The following is a 24181-nucleotide window of genomic DNA, read 5'->3' on the forward strand; positions in this document are numbered from 1 at the left end:
TATCCGTGAAAAATCGGTTCCTAAACAATGAGCGTAAGGTCACGCTCTGGGCTTATCTCTCTCTCTCTCTTTGCCCCTTGAAGTTAAAAGGAAGCATCCCGGTTTGCATTGTACTGACAAGTAATCCCAACAGAGCCCTGCAACTGCCTTTTGCCAGGAATTCTGATGGCTAATGAAATATAAGAGAAAGCGGAGCTTCCCATTTCAGTATGAAATAAGCCCGGTTTTACAGTAGTTTTTTTTTATTTGGAGGGGACTCTATCCAGAAATAACTCTGCCCTTACAGGATTTTGTTAAATCCCATTATTCGCGGTAGAAGATGATCAGAGAAAAATAAAGGAAGCATTACTGAGCCTGGAGTGAAAGAGGAGAAAAATGTCAGTCTTTTAATGTTAAAGAATTCCGCTTTGCCCCTAGCTACAGTCCAACTGGAGCCGTCCCGCGTCTGCAGATGACCGAGGAGGGGTTTTTTTTTTGGTTGCTCATTACAGCAATTATTTGTCAATGATTTCCCTCAGTTACAGAGCAAAGAAAGGCAGAGTTTAAAGATCTAAACCAGCAAAGCCCGTTCCAAGGATCAAAAGTAACACAACTCCGGGCTGCCCGGCTTTTTGATGTCCTCGGGGAGGTGGGAGTGAGGCAGTGAGGCGGGACCAGCGGATTCTTTGCTTCCTCGAAAAGCATAAGGGGAAAAAAAATAAAGTTTGTTGGACTACGGTCAACATTGTATTTGCTTTTAAATGTTGACTGAGTAACATTACCTTCAAATACAACAGCACGATGAAAGATTACAGGCATGCGGCATGGGACGGAGGGGTGGGGGGAGGTTTTAGATGAGTTTACTGTCTTAATTTTATTCCTTTCTGGTTATAAAGGAAAGTTCAGTTTTCACTAGTAACCCAAAAGGGCCTGTATTTGGTTAAAGAAATTCTTTTGACATTTTAATATATTGGAGCCAGTGGCATCTTAAAACCAGCGAATGATTTCCAGTAAGCGCTTTCATAAGAGGCCAGAAATATTTATATGAACTTTATAAAACGGTGGTCAGCAGCGGGGCAAACACACAATCCTAGAAAGAATTCTTTCAAGGCAACCGATGTAAGCTGTAAGACCCTTAACAGTTGCTCCTAAATCGATAACGACAGTGTGTATACACGATATAAAACAAAACTACAGGAACAAATCTTCGCTGCACCACAGAACATGTTATATGTTCCATTATGACCTGACCGTGCTTCTAAAAACCTGCTGTTTTAAAACCGAGCTTCCATTCATTTTAAGGTCTCCGGTTTTGACAAATTGGGTGGACTGAAGATTAAAAAAAACACAGCTGGGGGTTGGGTTAAAACCATCCGCAAGACAACCCAGTAACCAGCCAGAACAGTTCTGTTAGATGTAAACTAAGAGGAAAGCAATTCGGCGTTACTTAAAATAAAGAGAAAGAAAGCAAAACCAATTAGTCGCCGTGCGAACAAATCAGTTTGTGAATTGTCACATCGATTTCAGTGTAAATTTCTCATCGATTTCAAATAAAAACACTTACCAGTTTCAGAAACTACTTGAAACAATTACATTTATTTAACAAATATAAGCATAATATAAATGATAAAACTTCAAATATACAGTATATTACATCGTACACAAACCCCCTTCCAAGGGGGGAATCTTTGTAAAACAGAGGGTTGGGGGAATGATGGAGAGAAATGTTCAATAGAATTTCTGGGGAGTTTTTTTTTGTTTAAAACAATACTTTCTTTCGGCTCCCTTTCGCTTCCTTTCAAGCTAAATGATACATACTGTATCCGACATGAGCAGCGTACAGTCCGACGGGAGATACAGGTAGGGTGGGCCTGTGGAAGTGATGAGATGCTCCATAAAGCGAGCTGGCGGGGACTGGCGTGCCGATTGGGAAACTAATGCCAAAAGCAGGCGGCAGCATCGGCTTCGCTGCCATTTTCAGTTTCTCCAACTCGGCTTCCTGCAGTCGCTTGGCCTTCGCCCTCCGGTTCTGGAACCAGATTTTCACTTGAGTCTCTGTCAGGTTGAGGGAGCTGGAAAACTCGGCTCTCTCGGCGATGGACAGGTACTGTTTCTGGCGGAACTTGCGCTCCAGGGCCAGTAACTGCGAGGTGGTGAAAGGCGTCCGGGGTTTGCGGTTCGTTTTGTGCTTTCGGAGGGTGCAGGTCGAAGGGCTCATCCGTCCTGAAAGTAAACACGGACATCAATTTTAACGGCGTTTCAAACTCTCACCTCCCACCCCCCAAACCAAAACTAATTTACAAATTTAAAAAAAAAGTGGTGAGATTTGAAAAGCGAGATATGAAGGTGATTAAGTCGTAGTTACCTCCTGAAGTTGGGTTTGAAGTGAATTGAGAGCCAGGCCATGTCCGATATTAGACTCTAACAAACATTGCAACAATATTGTTTGGGACGCTACTGCTTCTAAAGATCTAAGGTGCGAAATAAGGAAGGATCGCAGAGTCTCACTTACTGGGGGGCGGAGAGAACCGGGAATCCTGCATCCACGGCGTCCGTTCCTGTCGCTCGCTGCACTCCGATTTGACCAGGGTGTCCTCGGATATTTTTAAGAGTCCTTCCACAGTGTAAGAGCTGCCGGCTGCCAGTGTGTCTGGGACGGCCAGGCGCGGGCTCACGCTCTGCGAGGGCCCCTCAGCGGCGGCTGCTGCGGCGGCTGCTGCTGCTGCTGCTGCTGTACACTCACGGCTCGGCTTCCTGTCCGACATGAGCGCCTCCACACTGAAAGGCAGCAGGACCGGTGGGGCTTTGGGCCGCTCCAGCTCCTCGTCTCCCGCCGGCTTCCCATTGCTCAAGGAGCGGGGAGGCTCCTCGCTCTTCACGCCGCCAGCCGTCACTTGCAAAGCGTTCATGGCAGAACAAGGGGCCATATAGAGTCGATCCCTTTCCAACTGCAGCATCAACTGGAAACGCAAAGCTCTATTTTTCTCTCCTGTGTATGTGTGTATTTGTATAGGTGGGTGCGTGTTTCCCCAGTCCTGACCGTATTCCGCCCCCCAACCCCCCCTTCTACTCTTCAAAACATCCTCAAACCTCCTTGACCTAGTCAGGCTCCAGGCGTTAAGAAGCCAAATTTTGGCTGGGTGCTGTCCAATCAGCACCGGCAGGGGTGGGTCTCAGAGCTACGATTGGCTGGCTCCTTGGACCCGCCATCAATAACCTTTCGAAATAAATTAGCAGTTAATCTGATTGGCCACTTGCTGGGAAGAGTTTATTGATAGCTGCGGGCTCTAATCTCATATAAACACAACGGCCCGTCAAGTAATTTAAGGGTAATTATCTGGTTGGGGGAGGCATAGTGACAGTGGGTTCAATTTCCCTTTTAAATGGAGTCATGCAACGCTTTTATTTATGGGGGGGGAAGAAAAAAGTTTACATGGAAATAAGCAAAGAAATCTATCGGAATTCCTCCCCCCCCCACTTACAAAATTCTGTGTCAGCCGGGACTCCAAACCACCCCCACCACCCCAGCCCAAGACCCCTTGTTTCTTTTCAGTGGCTTCTTACACTGCTAATTGAGAGTCTCGATTAGTCGCTGTCTTTAATAGGCAGACAAGTTATGTTGTTTTTAGGCGCCAGCGGCGGCGTGATCAAAGGCCCCAGCTTCAGGGAGAGTATTCACAAGTTTCTCAGCATCAAGTGAACAGCCCGCCCTAGCCCGAGGACATCAGGCCATTCAGTTCCAAAATGATGGCTCTTGGCTGATCGCACGCCACTACTTGAGAGGGGGGGATTCAGAAAATAATTCCCCGCGAATATCATGAAGAACCGCAACGCTGTTTAAACCACAGCCTCAAGATTTGACTTTTCCACTTTTACAGTTTGCCTATCAAGGACTTTTATAATGTTATAACTACATCAGAATGAAAAGTGCAGTGGAAAGTTTAGTGAATTATTGCAATTCATCCGTTATTTTCTAAAAGAAACCAAGGTCAAAGGGTTTATCTCTCAGTTTCGTGGTCAGTGTGTTTCCTAGGCGTTCCCTCGGTTCCACAGTCTGCAATAATGTTACCACGACCTGGTTAAAACAAAATGCAAAAGGGTAACTTCCTCCTGAAGGACCTTTAGAGGGAACTGACATGTGTCTGTAAGGAATAGCTCCCTGGCATTCGGGTTAATCTTCTTTGTACTCTAAATGTAGCACTGCCGTACAACCACTGACATTAAATGACAATTTTGCTCAATTAGCTTCCTAAACAGCGCGTTCAGTGTAATGATCGTGGCGGACTGAGAATCATTTTGCTTTTATCTTAATTACAACACAAACTCCCGTTACCCAGCCAGAGGAAGCTGGGAGCCGTTAGAGAGAGACATTCGTTTGTCATTATCAAATTGGAAATAGTGGCTAGAGATGGGAATTTTCCCTCACGGAATTGGAGACAGGGCTATTCCTGTTGGGCTTTCCTCTGGGAGTAACAAACGGGGAATGATGGCGGGATAACGCTCGGTTGGAAACAGTTAAGCATCACCTCCTACGGATGAAAACAGAGCTACAATCAACTTTGTTACAAAGCATAACTTCCTCAAATAAACGTGACGGCGGCTTTAAGTAACTTAAATCTCCAATCGAGACGTGTTTTATCCGAGAGGTGTTTTCAAGAAGAAACAAAAACAATTGATGGGACGTATTTCGTAAAACACAAGGATCCTGGCAAACAGCTCAGTGATCTTGTGCCAGGATCTGGCCTCAAAGCAGAGATAAATCTGGAGAGGAGTATTCACCGAGCTGTTTGGAGCCATTTAAAATCCCAAACCCACGCAGGTCAACCAAACGGAGACGGTCTCTATCAAACTGGAACCCCGGCTCTTTGGAGTTCGCATCCGTGAAAGGAATGCAATATTTCAAGTCCCTCAAATTAATTTGATCGCGAAATTATGATGCACTTGGAGAAGATGAAAGAAAAAAAAGGCCGGCCGTCTCCTCCAAGATCTATATAATTATAGATAATATATCCTATTTCAAAGCAATTAGTTCAATCAGGCGTAACGAGGCCCTTTGCTGCCAGGGAGTAACAATGCCTCACGGTTATTTAACATTCAAGATGTCAAGCTTGTTAGAACACTCGGTGGTTTACTGGAGAAAAGACCATTGCCCTGATAAGAGTTTTCTGCCTTATTTTTAAAAGAAACACACAGGCAAGTCATTGCAGCCCTCGCTTCACACAAGCGTTTCATTTCACGTTCATGTAAACGACAGGGAATTTTAAAGCATTACTTGGAGATTGTAGGATGAGAGATTTCATGCTTTGTATAATTTACTGGCCGCGCAACGGGGCATGACTCTTGATTATAAATGGAGATTAATAAACAAACTACGCCTTTAATTTACACGGGACTGCCCTGATCTTTTTTGTAGCGCCATAATTACAGTTAAGTAAAGCTGGATTGCCGAATTTCTTTTAATGTTCCAGCTCTGTGATGTATTATAGACCGATGATACATTTGATCTTACTTTATCAAGAGATTGGAAGCAAACACTTTCCCCTCCTATCGCTTACATTCATTTACAGGAAGAAACCGGAATTCACAAACATGGTAATTAGTTCCTTTTCTGAAGGAAAAGTAAACATCACATCTACGACCGAGATAACCAGCAAGGGCGAATTCAGTGAAAATCAATCTCGCTTTCTCGTTTTCGCATCACGGTATCATTTTTAAACAAAAAAACCTGAATATTTCCCCATTACACAATCTCTGAGTCTCTTTGTAAAAGCAGCCACTGACTATAGCTGGGGAGGGCGGATATACTTTTGGTATAGTTTTGTATCAAAAACAAATTCAGTCAAACGACCTTACACTTCTGTGTGTCTCTACATGTGCTCAGAGATTCTTTCAAAGGAACCCCACAAATCAGAGTGGGTTCGTGCTTTCCAACAAACTTTAGGGCTGTCATTTTTAATGCTCTCTGTTAATGCCGATACAAATTATTAGACTTCTTCTCAAACGACCGTAACCATTTAAAGTTCCGTTTCCGCTTCGAAAAAAAAGGTAAAACTAATGTTAATCATTTAACCTTTATCTCTGATAGATTCTGTCTCTCTGCTTTAAAGCAGCAAGACGGTGCTACAGAGAAGCGTCAAAGAGTATGTTCAAAACCGGATTTGCAGGGTATTCGAAATATAACCTCTCGCTGTCACATCCATATCTTAGGGGTATGATTTGGAGATTCCGGAGTTGGACTGGGGTGCACAGGTTAAAAATCACACAACATCAGGATTTAGTCCAACGGGTTTAATTGGAAGCACTAGCTTTCGGAGCGACGCTCCTTCATCACCTGCTGCGAAATCTAGTGTGCTTCCAATTAAACCTGTTGGACTATAACCTGGTGTGGTGTGATTTTTAACTTTGTATACCTTAGGGATAGGTATTCAATAGAGGAGATTATTACTTCAGGTATTTTAATCGGGATGCAAGGAACTGGTGGTTTCCCCCCATTTGGTTTAGCTGTCATTTCTCTCAAGGTGACCAAAGCATAGTTCCTGATTATTCACAAACTTCGATTCAACGTGACCAGAGGAGGGTGGCTGCCGAATCAGTATAATTTGAAATGAGACCTTATCCTTTAAATTGGAATGCAAGGACGAGCATAAATCACAGACTCGTTTTGCGCACTTAGACTCGCATTTCAGTCCTAGCATCCGTGACTGTGCTTTAATTGTGGACCCAAACACCACCTCATCCCATTGCTGGCTTCCATGTGGGAAATCTATTTTCACGTGTCTTTGTGTCCAGTAATTAACACAAAAAGGAATAAAAATTTAAAACAAAACTGAGCAGGCAAGCTATCATTGAACTGCTGCATGAAAGAGTTAGGATGCTTTATATCTTCATGATTCCATAGAAAATGACAAGCAACATTTTTAGCATGGTCTGGCGCTAATTAGAAGCTAGGTCGAGGTTCTGAAGACAGGGCTGCACAGACCGATAAGCTAATCACGACTCCTCTGCCATTTAAGATAAATGCCCGGAAATGTCATTTTAAAATATTGTAATTCCCTAAATAACAAAAGCATAAATACTTTAACGATGCTCCCCAAGTATCCCTCAGCAAAAATGAGCTTCGCCTCTGTAATAAACCGCGATACAAAGGAACCAACAAAGGCGGGGAGCGACTAGTTTGGTTTAAATTCTGACCAAATGTCTCCCGCGAAGTTGTAGCGTCACTCCTGTTTCAGAGGCTGAAAGGTCTTGGCGGGAATTCTCCGCTGTCACGTTGAAAAAAAATTACCATACCGCCACGCCTGATAACGATTTTTAAAAATCCCTGTAGAACGATTTCTAAAGAAACCAGAAAGATGAGCCATTTCACTTTGCGGTAGCGGTAGTTATTACAAAATATTTAGAAGTTCGGTTAATCAAAAGCACAACATTGACAGAAAACAGTGGCTGCTCCTTTCAGATTATATGTTGTAGATTGTTGCTGATAAATATGAATTATTGGAGCTCCCTTTGATCTCCAGGGAAATCTAATGTAAACATTTGATTCGATTTCAGAAGCTTGTCATAATCCTTAAGTCCTTCCCAATTTGTTACTTAATCCACTGAAAGTTTACAAGGCGCCACGTTACAACAGAATTTGGCGGATGACAATCCAGTGGACGGGATTCAGGAGGAAGACCTATATAATATTTAACAGTGCCTTGTGGACTGTTGGGATTATTTTATTGCCTGGCCTGCTCTCAAGTGTAAAAATGACACAAATTCACAAACAAACCAAGCCCACGATCATTGGAGTTATCACGGAAACGATCGATTTAATATTGATGTGAAATTTTTTTTTCAGAGCATTATTTAATACACAAACCTGATTCGAATGAACTAAATGAATGTAACTTTTTTTTTAAAAAAGAAACATCCTGCATTTAAATCCGCAACATTGACAATTTTCACATTTTTAAACAAAATGTCTTGTGTATGTGGCTCCCGTATCTTGATTTATGTGCAGAGTATAAAGAGGGCAGCCGATGTATTTGCAAACTCGTTTATAAATCATTCCATTTCCCCGTCTCTTCTTCTCGCTGAAGTTACCAGCGATTAGTGATCATTACTGAGTACAGCTGGATTCAGTGATTCACTTCCAGTGCTCAGACCGTTACACGAAATATTATTGCTTCATGCAAAATTTAAAGGAGAGCAATGTTTTCTTCTTAATTAGCATAGATTGGGAGGCAAATTCCGCTGGCAAATGCAGTTGTGTTTCCCTGACGGCGTGCCGATGGAAATGAACCAGGGAATCGAGGGGAAACTTCTCTCAACCACTAAGGATTGCACTACAAGCTGAAACAGAGAGACATACAAGGTTGTGAAGTGGTAAAGTGATGCAGACTGAAGCTGGTAATGGGACACCTCCGTCCACAAAACGCGCTTCCACATTTTGGAGAAGTGCGCCGCTCCCAATTCCCGGTCCACCCCAGCAGGGTTTCACCGGTTCGATCTCTCTAACCGCTTTTATTTCTGGCATGACTTGCAAGTGTGACTTTTAAAATGACTTCCGAATATTTCGAGAGATAGCCCTGACTTCAAGGCCCCAATTGGCGACAGGCGAAGCTGAACGACTGCGGCAAGCAAGCAGCTCTGGCTACTGAGCCATCAAAGTCGTGAGTTCAAGACCCAGTACTGGAGCACATCACTGAAGGAATGCTGGACTGCCGGAGGTTTCACTCTGTTCAAATCTAACGGTCTCCCAATATTAAAATATGTGCTGGGATACTGGTCACACCTATGGTCCCGAGAACAGGAGTTTGAACCGACCATGAGAGTGTGAAAACTTACATTCAGGTTAAAACATGAGACGGGTATCAGTAAAGACCGTGCAGATGTCCGAACACTATTTGTTTATTACTGCTCTTTAAGAAACTCACGGGAGATCCTCCAGCCTGGCCTAGATGTGACTCTACATTGCTATTCTCCGGCTTATCAAACTGGAGGTGGGAGGGGGTGGAGTGGGAGGGAGCCCCCCACCAAACCAATTTAGGACTTGGTCATTGACTAAATCATTTGTTGGCTGGGTGCACTCTTCAATTCTACTGTTTTCCAGTTGTCGCCAGTCTGATTTTTTTTACTGTAGTCCCATTGCATCGCAGAGACTAAAAACATGGTCTCCTCCTGAATGACAGGATGGTTAGGACCGCACTTAACACCTGAACAAAAATAAATACTGAAGCTGACAGGACGCGTTTAAGCACGGTGACATTAATCTCAGCATGGAAAATGATTTCTTACTTATAGAACTCGATTCTAAAAATAGTGATTTCTCTCAAAGTATACTGCCAGCAAATAACCAAAGACTTAAGATGGGAATTCACAACTGCATCTTATATGGGACGATAACAGACTTGCCACTGTTGCCTTTCCTATCCATTCAGGTGGAGTTTTTTTTAATAACAAGATTGCACCTTTCTGGAAAGTTTCGACAGCAAGTTGTACTAATGGGATTCTCTGGAGACACGTCCTATCCCCGGCACCCTGCCAAGCTGGTTTAGCGCCAGGAATGACCTCTCCTCACATTCTTCCCTCAGCAACATTGTGAATCATTCGTATAGACAATCGTATTTTATCTTTGGAATAATTGGCAAGCTTGTAACCAGAATCAATACGGACTTTGGCTAGAGATACTGTCTGTACACTTCTGAAATCTGACTGAACAACTGTTCTGACCACATTTAACCAACAAGTTCCAATTTAGCGAAGGTTGGGCAGGCAACGCGTGGTCAAATCTGCAGTCAATTTCCTATAGGTCAGTCCTGGATACACTCATTAATTTACTCTAGCCAGTAAATTCCTCCCATTCGTGATTTGGAACGTGATGAGCACGTTTACCCTGCATTTCGCATTAATTTGTTACAAGACTAATTCTAATCGAACTATCAGTCGACCACTGCATGGGCAAAGTTAAAGTTATTTTTGTATGAATTGCTTTGTCATATTTCCTATATTAAATAGCTACATGTGCATCCCAGAACAGTGGCTGTATTTCCCATGTTACGATTTTGATTCGTTTCGTTATTTAGAAAGCGGGTCTCAGAGGCTTTGAGCACGGGATGATGGAACTGATGAAACATAACTGCAAGTCATGTTGGAAGCATATATGTATTCGTGTTGTGAATATTCTTTAACAGTTCCGAATGAGTTTCCAGTTCTTTTCGCCTTGTCCCCATTTAATGAATCATTCCGTTTAACGATAGGGACTTCGTTACTTCATACATGTTTCTGGTTTAATATAAAACGTTACCATTATTCTAAATTTGCATCATTTAAACTATGCCATTTAGTGCAGACAATGATCATGCTGTTTCTCTGTTGTTTTGTTTTTCAAAAGGAACACCAACTTCATACACGTTTATATTTTAAATGATTAGTTTAACCTAGCAGCTTTTTTAAAAAAAACGTACATTAAAACAGAGCGGTTGTAAAGACAGGCTATTTTATGTTGGAAATAAGACCACACTTCAGGAACCTCTGCTGAAATCGTGAATAATGTCTGCAGATGAAGATAAAGTGTGTATCTCTGGAACACCGTGATTTGGAGATGGCGGTGTTGGATCTGAGGTGTACAAAGTTAAAAGTCACACAACACCAGATTATAGTCCAAAAGGTTTAATTGGAAGCACTAGCTTTCGGAGCGCTGCTCCTTTATCAGGTGGTTGTGAACAATGGAACATCGCTTGCGAAGACGTGTTCCTAATCAACATAGACATTGGGGGATTAATATCCATCAAGGGAGACCTACGACATCTTGACCATTTCAGTGTAAATGCAGCGTTGGAACCGTGTGGAGTTTTTGGCTAACGAATCTAAATGAGAAAAATGAATTTATGACAATTTTTACATGACGGGCGGGGTGAAGGATGCAGAGTAAAACCCTTGGCATTCACTCAATCTCTTAGTGATCTGGCTGGTCAGGTCTCCTTCGAGCACCATGGAACAGTTCAAACTCCCAGTTCCTGATCACTCTGCAAGTAACCGAATACCGAGCTCATCGACTGCCCTCTTACCGCTGGCCCTGCTTTAGGGAAGTTTCCGGGATTGCCCCACAGTGATGTATTTGGAAATCTTAACACCTTCAATGAAAAAAAATAAGCAAATCAGGTCTGTGGCCACTTCTTAATTTTCAGTGCAGTCGCCTGGAATGCCGTATCTACGAAACAAAAGTCACAGATTTACCCCTAAAGAAGGGGTTAAGCACCCTTAACACTTAGAGCATTTTTTTTCACGAACAGAAAGCAGAGAATGCTGGAGAAATTCACACAGCATCAGCAAACATTTCGAGTCCAGAAAGTCACTGACCTGGAAATGTTAACTGAACAGATGCCGTGTTTGTGTTTAGTGTCGAGCATCTTCCATGTCGCTGGAGATAGTTTGCCTTCTGCGCCTGGCCACAGGAGAAACACCTTCAGTGGGTCCCTTCGAGCGTCCAACTAACTCTGAATGATCTAAGAGGATCTTCTGCTAAAGGTTTGACATTGAGGTGGAAGCAAGCCTTTGTGACGAGCGCGATGGGCAAAGTCTCCAGGCGACCCTTTGGCCCCCTCAAGTAGTATCTAAAGCGCCCAGGACTTTTTAAAAATGACCTGCAAACTCTGCCGAAATAGATTAGATTACTTACAGTGTGGAAACAGGCCCTTCGGCCCAACAAGTCCACAGCCACCCGCAACCCACCCATTCCCCGAATGCCAATTCACCTGATCTGCACATCTTTTGGACTGTGGGAGGAAACCCACGCAGACACGGGGAGAATGTGCAAACTCCACACAGTCAGTCGCCTGAGTCAGGAATTGAACCGGGGTCTTCTGGCGCTGTGAGGCAGCAGTGCTAACCACTGTGCCACCGGACAGGCAGGGAGGTATAGCTCAAGGAAGGCAGAAACTCGAAAGCGATTCCAGAAACACTCGGCAGGGATGATTTGGAGATGTCGGTGTTGGACTGGGGTGCTGTGTGATTTTTAACTCGATAGGGACTCCACAAAGGCAACAGAATATTGCTTCCAAACAACGAGGAGATACTCTCTGGGGAGTTTCATGATATTCTATGCAGTTGTTATGGCATTGGATACAAGGGAAGCGATGGCCCATCGCTAGATTATTAATGTTCTGGGGTCCTCCATTCAAAAGCCGTCACAGCATTTGGAATTATGAATCTAATGATGACCATGAATGAAATTTATGAGGGAAATCCCCCGACACTAATGCTCTTCTTGGAAGGAAGCTGCCATTTTCACCTGCACTACATGTGACTCCAAACCCACAACAATGTGATTAATTCTTAATACTGTATCTCCCAGACCAGAGCTGCCTTCATCCAATGATTAAAAAAAGGCACAGAATGTTTGAGGCTTGTTCTCACATTCAGCTGCTCATTGAACACCATCCACAGAACTGACAGTAATGGAATATGATAAGGCTTTTTAGATTAGATTAGATTCCCTACAGTATGGAAATAGACCCTTTGGCCCAACAAGTCCACGCTGACCCTCTGAAGAATAACCCACACATCGACCCATTCCCTTACCCTATATTTACTCATGACTAATGCACCTAACACTATGGGCAATTTATCATGGCCAGTTCACCTCACCAGCACATCTTTGGATTGTGGGAGGAAACTGGAGCACCCGAAGGAAACCCATACAGACACAGGGAGAATGTGCAAACTGATATAATAATCCATTTCAAATATAGAGTAGCTATAGTGTCAGGACCCACACCTCGTAACTCCAGGAGAGGATTGGCAATGGGATGGCATGGTGGCTCAATTGTCAGCACTGCTGCTTCACAGCGCTCGGGACCCAGGTTTGATTCCAGCCTTGGGTGACTGTCTATGTGGAGTTTGCACATTCTCCCTGTGTCTGTGCAGGTTTCCTCTCACAATCCAAAGATGTGCAGGTCAGGTGAATTGGCCATGCTAAATTGCTTATGGTGTTCAGGGCTGTATAGGTTAGATGGATTAGTCAGGTGAAATGTAGAAAAATAGAGTAGGGGAATTCTGGGTGGGTTGCTCTTTGGAGGGTCAGTGTGGACTTGTTAAGGCCAAATAGCCTGTTTCCACACTGTAGTGATTCAATGAAACAACAACTAAATACATGAGGAAACAGACTCTTCAATATGCCATCTTGTTTCTATCAATGATAATCCACTATTCATTTTTGAGATGTCATTGTTAAAAGAAACTCCTACTGTGCAGCAGGAGACCATTTGACCCACTGTGTCTGTACTAGCTACTGAAAGAGCTACTCAGTTCCTCCCATTCTCCAGCCATATCTCCATAGCATACTAAATTCATTGCTTTCAATTATATATCCAGCTCTCTTTTGAAATCTCATGTGGAATTTGACCCAACCTCCACTCCTGGCACCTTCCCCTGCAATTGCAGGAAATGCAAAACTTGCGCCCACACCTCCTCCCTTACTTCTCTCCAAGGCCCCAAGGGATCCTTCCATATCCATCACAAATTCACCTGCACCTCCACACGCATCATCTATTGCATCCGCTGCACCCGATGTGGCCTCCTCTATATTGGGGAGGCGGGCCGCCTACTTGCAGAACGCTTCAGGGAACACCTCTGGGATGCCTGGACCAACCAACCCAACCACCCCATGGCTCAACACTTTAACTCTCCCTCCCACTCCACCAAGGACATGCAGGTCCTTGGACTCCTCCATCGCCAGAACATAACAACACGACGGTTGGAGAAAGAGCGCCTCATCTTCCGCCTGGGAACCCTCCAACCACAAGGGATGAACTCAGATTTCTCCAGTTTCCTCATTTCCCCTCCCCCCACCTTGTCTCAGCCGATTCCCTTGAACTCAGCACCACCCTCCTAACCTGCAATCTTCTTCCTGACCTTTCCGCCCCCACCCCACTCCAGCCTATCACCCTCACCTTGACCTCCTTCCACCGATCACATCTCCATCGCCCCTCCCCCAAGTCCCTCCTCCCTACCTTTTATCTTAGCCTGCCTGGCACACTCTCCTCATTCCTGGTGAAGGGCTCTGGCCCGAAACGTCGAATTTCCTGTTCCTTGGATGCTGCCTGATCTGCTGTGCTTTAACCAGCAACACATTTTCAGCATACGGCCAACTTGTCCGTATCGCTCTGAAGTCACTCAGCACCATTCTTACAATTCACTATTCCTTCTAGCTTAGCACCATCAACAAATTTAGAGATTTTGTCCTCAAAACCCATCACCAAATCATTTATATATAAGAAAAGAACAGGGATCCCAACACTAATCTCTCAGGAACATCTCTCATCTCCAATTTGAGAAATGCCCATCTATATCTACTCTCTGTTTCTATGTTTTTGTCACCTTCTAGTCCATGTTGCTAATCACTCATCAATCTCAAACATTTTTAATTTGCTAATCAACCTGCAATGCAACACTGTATCATGTCAAAATAGACCAATCATTATTCTTCAAAAGGACCAATGCAAAGTATTGCCGATCCTGTAAATTTGAAATAAGAACAAAAATAAACTGGGAAAACTTCAACAGCTCAGGCAACAAAAAACAATGGAAACAAAAACAAGGTTAGAAGTTTCACCTGGATGACCTTTGATGAGAACTGGTTTCTGTTTTTCTCCACAGTTTCTGCCTGACTTGGCTAGTCTAGAATTGCAATTTGGTAAAGACTGAAGAGAGCTCTAGAAGAACAAGATCACATTCACAAATGATAGCATTTGTGACTCAATGTAAAGATACTACACGATGGTAAAAGTGAATGCCTGGCCATTTTGCTAACTATTTTATATTGGCACTTGCAAACATGTGTGTTTACAATCACACTTGTGCACATGGATTGTGAGGTGATAGTCAGTGTTGTGACAAGCATTAGTTGGAGCCCTTGCAAGCGAACTGTTTTCCAGAGGGCAGGAGTGTATTAGCTGATCCTAATGATGAATATTTCTACTTGGGCTCATTACTCCTTTACACAATTGTAAACTGCGATTAAAGTTCCAAAATCAGATACAATGTTTGGGATTGTCCCCAACAATCAGCAATGACTTCATGATCATCAGATTATTTCCAGATTTGTGTTGCACTTTATCTAAGGGGGAATTTGAAGTGGGTGCTCAGAGGATTGCTGGTGTCTCTGTACCATTAGACCCCCCCTCCACTGTTATTGGTGACTGTGGCTGTTACTTTGAACAGTTTTCCTTCCAGACCTTCTTGATGAGTCTTCAATTTTCAATCAGGTTCAAAGAATCATTCCCAACCAACGTATTTCCTCTGTCATCCATGTCTACATTTTTGTGACCATAATTCTCAAAGAAAGATATGGTGTGAAGTTGGTTTATTCAATCTCTAAATCAATTTTAAAATACATTTAAAGCAATTCACTTTGGCCAAATGTCAGATTTATTTTTAATCAAGTATTTTTGGTTTGCAGTAATAATTTGTGGGGTTAAACTTCCATGATGGGTTTCTGCAGGCCTTCCATATTTAAGGAAACTCAATCCTTGGTGTGACTATTAATTATGGAAATAGAGCTCTGCTGTGCAATTCTTGATAGATACAATATTACATAAATCAAACAAAGAAATGTAGTCTCTAGTTCCACAAACAATGTTAGTAAGTTAATTTAGTAAGGTATTATTATACTAACATTATATAATAATTGATTTCAACAACAACAACTTGTACTTGCATGGCACAGTTAGCATAAAACAAACTGGGCGGCATGGTGGCACACTGGGTGGCACGGTGGCACAGTGGTTAGCACTGCTGCCTCACAGCGCCAGACACCTGGGTTCAATTCTCCCTGTGTCTGCGTGGGTTTCCTCCGGGTGCTCCGGTTTCCTCCCACAGTCCAAAGATGTGCGGGTCAGGTGAATTGGCCATGCTAAATTGCCCGTGTTAGGTGTAGGGCTATGGGTGGGTTGCGCTTCGGTGGGTCGATGTGGACTTGTTGGGCCAGAGGGCCTGTTTCCACACTGTAAGTAATCTAATCTAAACATCTCAAGCCATTTAACAAGAGTTGAAATCAACATTTCATTTTTGGCATCAAACCAATGATGACATAAGCCTTATTTAGAGAGTTAGATATTGAAGAGTATCCTAAAAGAGGAGAAAGTGTGATTTGCTGGTTTCGGAAATGAATTCTAAGCTTAGAGCCAAGTAGCTGAAAGCAGGGACCACAGTAATGGAGTAATTAAAATCTGGAATGCACAGGCATCAATTGAGCCTGGGGATTTTGAAGATTTGTCTGTTTGGAGGAGTGCACTGCAATAAGAAGGGCAAGGAAAGCCAAGTAAGGATTTGAAAGCAAAGATAAAGATTTTATAATTGAGCCACTATTGGACAGAAAGCCAGTGAACATCAGCAAACATAGCTTGATAAATGTGGAACAAGTTAAGTTGCAAGTTGCAGATCTTTCGATGAGCATAAGCTTAAACTGGGCGAAAGTTGGAAGGCCAGCTTGTGGAGGTGTAGAATAGTTAAATCTAGAAGCAACAAAACCATGATTGAGGGTTTAATCAGCAGATGAGTTTAAGGAAGAGTCATGGTTGACCAATATTATAGAGGTGAAATTAAGCATTCTTGTCGATGAAAGCTGCAGTATCTGAACTCAACCTAGAGTCGAACACAACCACTGAACGCTTGCTCAGCTTAAGATTGTTACCAGAGATGAAAATTATATATAGGGAGCTTGGCTGGAAACCAGAGAATCTCCTTCAGTCTCAACCTGTATTGGATGTCAAACAAACAGTGTAACAAATATGACATACAAGTGCAACCTGATGAGTTTTCAGACAATATTGCTGAGGGCTAGTGTCTCTATGTGAAATACCAGAGATTGATTCCTGGGGACATTACAGTTAACAGCGTGGGAGATAAGCCACTGTTTGCAGTTTCACTCACATGGATGACAGAAGAAATACATGGGTTGGTAATGATTCTTTGAACCTGATTAATTTTGAAGACTTATCAAGAAGGTCTGGAAGGAAAATTGTTCAAAGTAACAATCACAGTCACCAATAATAGTGGAGATGGTGGCCTAACGGCATTGTCACTAGTCTAATATACCAGTGATCCTCTCAGCACCCTGTTTCAAATCCCCCCAAGACAAAAATGCAATGCAAATCTGGAAATAAAAGTCTGATGATCATGAAATCATTGCTGATTATTGGAGACAATCCTGTTTAGTTCACTAATGTCCATTAAGGAAGGAAACTGCTGTCCTTACCTAGTCTAGCCTACATGTGATTCCAGACAGCTGCTTATTGTGGATAGACAATAAATGCTTGCATGGCTGGTGGCACACACATCCTGTGAATGAGTTTTTAAAAATGTGACACTTCCCCAATGGCTGTGTGAATGCATCCACTGTATCACACTGTCAGGAAGTTCCCAGGTAAAAATCCTGGCTGAAGCCTAATGGCAAGCCTCAATAACCATTTTTTTAAATTTCAAAAATATACTTTATTCATAAAATAGTTTGATGGTCTGTACAGTTGGTCATGCCATACATATGTAAACAGTTACATACAGAGATCACAATTTATAATTTTTGTATACAGGTCTGTACATTTTTCAATCATATGCCCATATACTTAGCTGAGGCATCAGCAGAGCCCAAATGACTGCATGGGCCCCCTGTTCTTTTTTAGGCAGGCAGATGTTACACGGTGGTCTTTCCCCACCGTGCTTTGGCAGCAGCTGCCCCAAGCTTCAACGCAAGCCTCAACACGTAGTCCTGGACCTTGGAATGTGCCAGTCTGCAACTCAGTCGGGGTCAACTCCTTCAGCTGGAAGATCAATAGGTTTCAGACGGCCCAGAGAGCGTCCTTCACCGAGTTGATGATCCTCCAGGCGCAGTTGATGTTCGTCTCGGTGTGCGTCCCGGCGAACAGGTCATAGAGCACGGAGTCCCGCGTCACGGCGCTGCTCGGGATGAACCTCATCAAACACCACTGCATTCCTCTCCAGACTTCCTCTGCGTAGACACATTCCAGAAGGAGGTGTGTGACAGTCTCGTCCCCCCGCAGCTGCTTCGAGGGCAGCATGTGGTGCGGCTGAGAGTTCGGGCGTGCATAAAGGATCTCACAGGCAGAGCCCTTCTCACTACCAACCAAGCCATGATTTGGTGCTTGTTGGAAAGTTCTGGCAATGAGGCATTCTGCCAAATGGCTTTGACAGTCTGCTCAGGGAACCGCTCGATAGGATCCGCCCTCTCCTTTTCCAGAAGGGTCTCAAGGATACTACGTGCTGACCACTTCCTGACGGACTTGTGGTCAAAGGTGTTTTGCTTCATAAACTTCTCCACGAAGGACAGGTGATACAGAACAGTCCAACTACTCGGAGCGTTCCGCGGCAGCAAGGCCAGGCCCATCCTTCGCAACACCAGGGACAGGTAGAACCTCAGTACGTAGTGACACTTGGTGTTTGCGTACCGGGGAGCCATGCACAGCTTGATGCAGCCACACACAAAGGTGGCCATCAGGGTGAGGGTGGCATTGGGTGTATTTTTTTCCCCTGTTGCCCAGATCTTTGTACAGTGAGTCCCTTCGGACCCAGTCCATCTTTGATCTCCAAATAAACTGGAAGATGGTCCGGGTGACTGCAGCGGCACAGGTTCTGGGAATAGGCCAGACCTGTGCCACGTATAATAGCAATGACAGTGCCTCACACCTTATTTTTTTTTAAGATATTTTTATTAGAAATTTAATATTTTGACAGATGTACAAAAATAAACAGAACTTTCAAGCACAAACATTAATATAAAAATAGATCTTAAATATATAATCATCAAAATTCAAAGGAATGATACTAAAGAAGAAAGAAAAACAATGAAACTCAGTTAACTACTAATCTAATCCACAATTATCCAGAGTGTATAGTTGAGTCACTTACATCCTTCAAACAAGAGAAAATGTTCTCTAATACACTCATAACAGTATAATAAAAAGGAAACTATTTCCAAACAATAAGAACAAAAGAAAATAAAACATGTTTGAATGGAGATCCTCCCCCTTGTTCTCAGGGGGCCTTACTTCCTTTCTAAAGGTCCACCATATCCTCTCCCAAACAGTGTCCCACCCTTGACCCAGGCGCTCCTTAATAGGATTTAGATATAATACCGAGCTAGAGTTAACAGTGAGCGCCCCACCCCCACCCCTCCCCACCCATACTTGAGTATATCTGATAGCATCAATGCCACGTACAAACACACATAACTATAAAATTACAACTCCAACAGATTACAGTTAAGTATAATAACATAAAATAGCAAGGGAAGACAACCCTGCTCCCAGAAGCAAAAGTAAAGTAGAGTAAAGTATCCACTTCTCCCCACGGAGTGTGGAAGAGGCAAGCCAACATAAATTGTCTCTTACGATTTATTTGAACGAGTCTAAAAGTTCCTTAGCCTCTTCTGGTGATCTAAAATTATACTCGGATCCTTCGTGGGTAAAGCGTAACGTCGCTGGGTAGCGTAAGGTGTATTGAATATTTAAGTTCCTTAGACATTTCTTCACCTCATCAAACGCCTTCCTCCTTCGTGCCAAAGCCGGGGAGAAGTCCTGAAATAACATAATCTTGGATCCTTCATGGATCATGGCTTTAGGATCCTTTCCAAGATTTCTGGAGGCATCCAGGAGTATCTGCCTCTCCCTATAACTCTGCAGCCGGAACAGGACTGGGCGTGGTCGCTGGTTTGGGCCAGATCCGCGTACTGCGACCCGGTAGGCCCACTCCACCCTTACCCGGTCAGTTTCAGCCCCCAGGTTTAAAAGCTGGGGCAGCCATCGCTCCAGAAATACTGCTAACTGTCCTTTCCCTTCTTGTTCAGGGAGGCCCAGAAGACGGATATTCTTTCTCCGATTTCTATTATCCAGGTCATCCATGTAGATTTCAAAGGCCCGGACTCTCTGCTCCAGAGCTCGCACCTGTTCTGCAGCTGTTTGTGCTGCAGCCTCGGAGGTCGTGGCCTTTAGCTCCGCCCCCTCCACTCGGCCCTGTAATTCCTCGAGAGCCTGGCTGTGCTTCTGTAACTTTTCTTCGAATGAGTTCCATCTCTGTCTGGATTCTGCGATGAAATTGACGAGTGTCGTTTCCAGCCTGGCAATCATCTCTTCAAGGCCTGTTTTTACATCAGCTGCAGCCGGAGGAGGAGAGGAGGGTGGGGGAGGGGTCTTTGTTTTCTGAGAGCTGCGGGATCCCTTTGGTTTACTCATTATCCACTTAATATTAAACTGCTTAAATATAATAGTAAGCAGCTAATTAAGGTTAGAAAATTTTTTTGGGTGGTTTGGTAAGTGTGGTGGGGGTGAGTAACTCACTTTACCCAGGTTTTGGGAAGAGCACTGTAAACTCAGACTTGCTGAGTCGCCGCCATCTTGGATCTCTGCCTCACACCTTATGACCAGGTTTTTTTCCCACGATGGAGAGCGACCGTAGCTTCTATCTGCCCAATGTCTGCCTCACTTTGCTGATATGCTCCTGACGGTGAATGGGATCGAGGATTGGTCGGCCCAGTTCCTGAAGAGCATGGCCTCGCTCTTGCCTCAGTTTACCTTGGCCCCCGAGGCCCGTTCGAACTGGTCACATATGCACATGAGTCTGCCACAATATTTTTTTTTATTTCAAAAATGTACTTTATTCATAAAATATGCATAGAATAATTTGATACACTGTACATTAGGTAATGCCATTCATATTTCCACATTTACATACACAGCTCCGAATTATCATTATTACATACAGATCAGTGCATTTCTCACTCATATTGAGCTGAGGCGTCAGCAGAGCCCAAATGACTGCATGGGCCCCCTGCTTTTCTTTCGACAGGCAGGTGTTAAACGGTGGTCTTTCCCCACCGCGCCTTGGCGGCAGCTGCCCCAAGCTTCAGCGCGTCCCTCAACACGTAGACCTGGACCTTGGAATGTGCCAGTCTGCAACACTCAGTCGGGGTCAACTCCTTCAGCTGGAAGATCAACAGGTTTCGGACCGCCCAGAGAGCGTCCTTCACCGAGTTGATGATCCTCCAGGCGCAGTTGATGTTCGTCTTGGTGTGCGTCCCGGGGAACAGGCCGTAGAGCATGGAGTCCCGCGTCACGGCGCTGCTCGGGACGAACCTCGACAAATACCACTGCATTCCTCTCCAGACTTCCTCTGCATAGGCACATTCCAGAAGGAGGTGTGTGACAGTCTCGTCCCCCCCGCAGCCGCTTCTAGGGCAGCGTGCGGTGCGGCTGAGAGTCCGGGTGTGCATAAATGATCTCATAGGTAGAGCCCTTCTCACCACCAGCCAAGCCATGTCTTGGTGCTTGTTGGAAAGTTCTGGCGATGAGGCATTCTGCCAAATTGCTTTGACAGTCTGCTCAGGGAACCACTCAATAGGATCCGCCCTCTCCTTTTCCCGAAGGGTCTCGAGGACGCTACGTGCTGACCACTTCCTGATGGACTTGTGGTCAAAGGTGTTTTTCTTCAGAAATTTCTCCACGAAGGACAGGTGGTACGGAACGGTCCAACTACTCGGAGCATTCCGCGGCAGCGAGGCCAGGCCCATCCTTCGCAACACCGGGGACAGGTAGAACCTCAGTACGTAGTGACACTTGGTGTTTGCGTACCGGGGATCCACACACAGCTTGATGCAGCCACACACAAAGGTGCCATCAGGGTGAGGGTGGCATTGGGTGTATTTTTTCCCCCGTTGCCCAGATCTTTGTATAGTGAGTCCCTTCGGACCCGGTCCATCTTTGAACTCCATATGAACTGGAAGATGGCCCGGGCGACTGCAGCGGCGCAAGTTCTGGGAATAGGCCAGACCTGTGCCACGTACAACAGCAATGACAGTGCCTCACACCTGATGACCAGGTTTTTTCCCGTGATGGAGAGCGACCGTAGCCTCCATCTGCCCAATTTCTGCCTCACTTTACTGATACGCTCCTCCCAAGACTTGGCGCACGCCCCAGTCCCCCCGAACCAAATACCCAGCACCTTCAGGTGGTCGGTCCTGACAGTGAAGGGGATCGAGGATTGGTTGGCCCAGTTCCCGAAGAGCATGGCCTCGCTCTTGCCTCGGTTTACCTTGGCCCCCGAGGCCCGTTCGAACTGGTCACAAATGCACATGAGTCTGCGCACGGACAGCGGATCCGAGCAGAAGACGGCGACGTCATCCATGTACAGGGAGGCCTTAACCTGCAGGCCCCCGCTGCCCGGAATAGTCACCCCTCTCAGGCTCGCATCCTTCCTGATGGACTCGGCAAATGGCTCTATGCAGCACACAAACAAGGCAGGAGAGAGAGGGCAGCCCTGCCTGACTCCAGATCTGACTGGGAAGCTATCTGATTCCCACCCATTGATTGAGACTGCACTGACGATGTTGGTGTAGAGCAGTCTGATCCAGTTGCAGATTCCCTCCCCAAAGCCCATTTTGGAGAGAACATCTCTCATATACATGTGTGATATCCTGTCAAAGGCTTTCTCCTGGTCCAGGCTGATCAGGCAGGCGTCCAACCCTCTGTCCTGCACGTAGGCGATCGTATCCCTGAGGAGTGCGAGACTCTCAGCGATCTTCCTGCCTGGCACAGCACAGGTTTGGTCAGGGTGAATCACCGACCCCAGAGCAGACCTGACCCGGTTGGCAATTACCTTTGACAGGATTTTGTAATCTGCATTCAACAGTGTGATCGGTCACCAATTTTTGAGTTCCTCCCTCTCCCCCTTCTGCTTATAGATGAGGGTGATGATGCCTTTCCTCATGGATTTGCTCATGAGTCTGCCACAATAACCATATGTGAGAGAGAATGAGGAAAGAAATCAACTTTGTTTTTGAATGGTTATCTAGCATTGTCTGGTGGTTATATATCCATTACTGTTGTGATGAGGGTAGTAACGCACTTTACCCTTGACATCCTGTAATTAAATTGTTCAGGATTGCTTATTCTTGCCATTTGAGCAAGGTGAAAGAGGATGACTATCGCCAGTGAAACTATACCCAAAAAATAAATCAATTATTTAATGAGAAGAAACAAATATGCAAATTGGTGAGGGGAAGACACTACAATAATAGCTCACTAATCAAACCTGAATAAAAACACAATTTGATCCTGGATATTTACTTATTTTTGCATGTGGTGTGTCATCTAACGATTGTCCAACAAAACATTCCAGCATAGCACTTTAATACACTTTAATAGAGCCTTTCATCTTGCACTTCATGTTTATTGGGAACTGCCAGTGTTCATGTGAAGGTGCTAAATTGTTTGAACATATTGTCTAGCTATCACCATTATTAACAGCTAAACTGGGAATGCAACTTTTTAAAAAAAAGGTTTTGTGATTTACACATGAAAGAAGTGAAACTATCATGGTATTCTAACAGATGAAAGGCTTAACAGACAATCAATTTTTCAATGTATAATTTCAGTTACATCACACTGTAAATTTTTGCTATAAATTCTGTGTGTTAGGATTGAGCCCTCCACTATCACCTGATGAAGGAGCGACGCTCCAAAAGCTAGTGTGCTTCCAATTAAACCTATTGGACTATAACCTGGTGTTGTATGATTTTTAACTTTATCTCAGGAGGGTAAGTGACTTGGATGAGAAGTTGGTGGTCGTGTTGATCCCATGTAACAGATACCTTAGTCCTTCTAGTTTTTTTTTCTTACTTACTCTTGGAATGTGGGCATCACTGGCTGGACCTGCATTTATTGTCCATCCCGGATTGGCCTTGAGAAGGCAATGGCTGATATTATGTCTTCTTGAACTGTTGCAGTCCATTTGATGTAGATAGACCCAAAGTACTGTCAGAAAGGGAGTCGTTGGATTTTAACTCAACAAGACTGAATAAGCAAATAAGGATGGTGACTAGCTTGGACTGGAATTTACAGATTATATTCTCATTATCTGTTAGCCTTGTCCTCCTATATGGTAGTGATCATGGGTTTTAAAGGTGATGTCTCAGGCGCATTGGTGAATTTCAGCATCTTGTAGATAGTACACGCTCCTGATCCTGAACGTTTGTGCAGTTGGTAATAATCAATCGTGTTGCTTAGAATTGAATTGTGTCAAGCTTCTTGTGTATTGTTGGAATTATCAATACTCAGGCAATTAAGGAGTATTCCATCACCCTCCTGTCTTGTGCTTTGTAACTGTCAGATAGGCTGTGGAGGCTCACAAGGTGAGTAACCTGTGGATAGAC

At 44.3% G+C, this 24181-nt stretch overlaps 1 protein-coding gene across 1 annotated transcript; it reads right to left on the reverse strand.

Moving 5' to 3' along the window:
- Nucleotides 1–1556: 1556 nt before the first annotated feature.
- LOC132833254 (homeobox protein MSX-1-like) lies at nt 1557–3070 on the reverse strand. The gene is made up of 2 exons (XM_060851386.1): nt 2492–3070; nt 1557–2202 (listed from the first exon to the last, which is right to left on the reverse strand). Exons 1-2 carry the CDS (start codon nt 2934–2936, stop codon nt 1778–1780), a joined length of 870 nt encoding a protein of 289 aa, XP_060707369.1. The 5' UTR covers nt 2937–3070; the 3' UTR covers nt 1557–1777.
- Between the last annotated feature and the right edge of the window lie 21111 nt (nt 3071–24181).

The sequence above is a fragment of the Hemiscyllium ocellatum genome, chromosome 36 (genome assembly GCF_020745735.1).
Source record: "Hemiscyllium ocellatum isolate sHemOce1 chromosome 36, sHemOce1.pat.X.cur, whole genome shotgun sequence".
Taxonomy (NCBI): Eukaryota; Metazoa; Chordata; class Chondrichthyes; order Orectolobiformes; family Hemiscylliidae; genus Hemiscyllium; species Hemiscyllium ocellatum.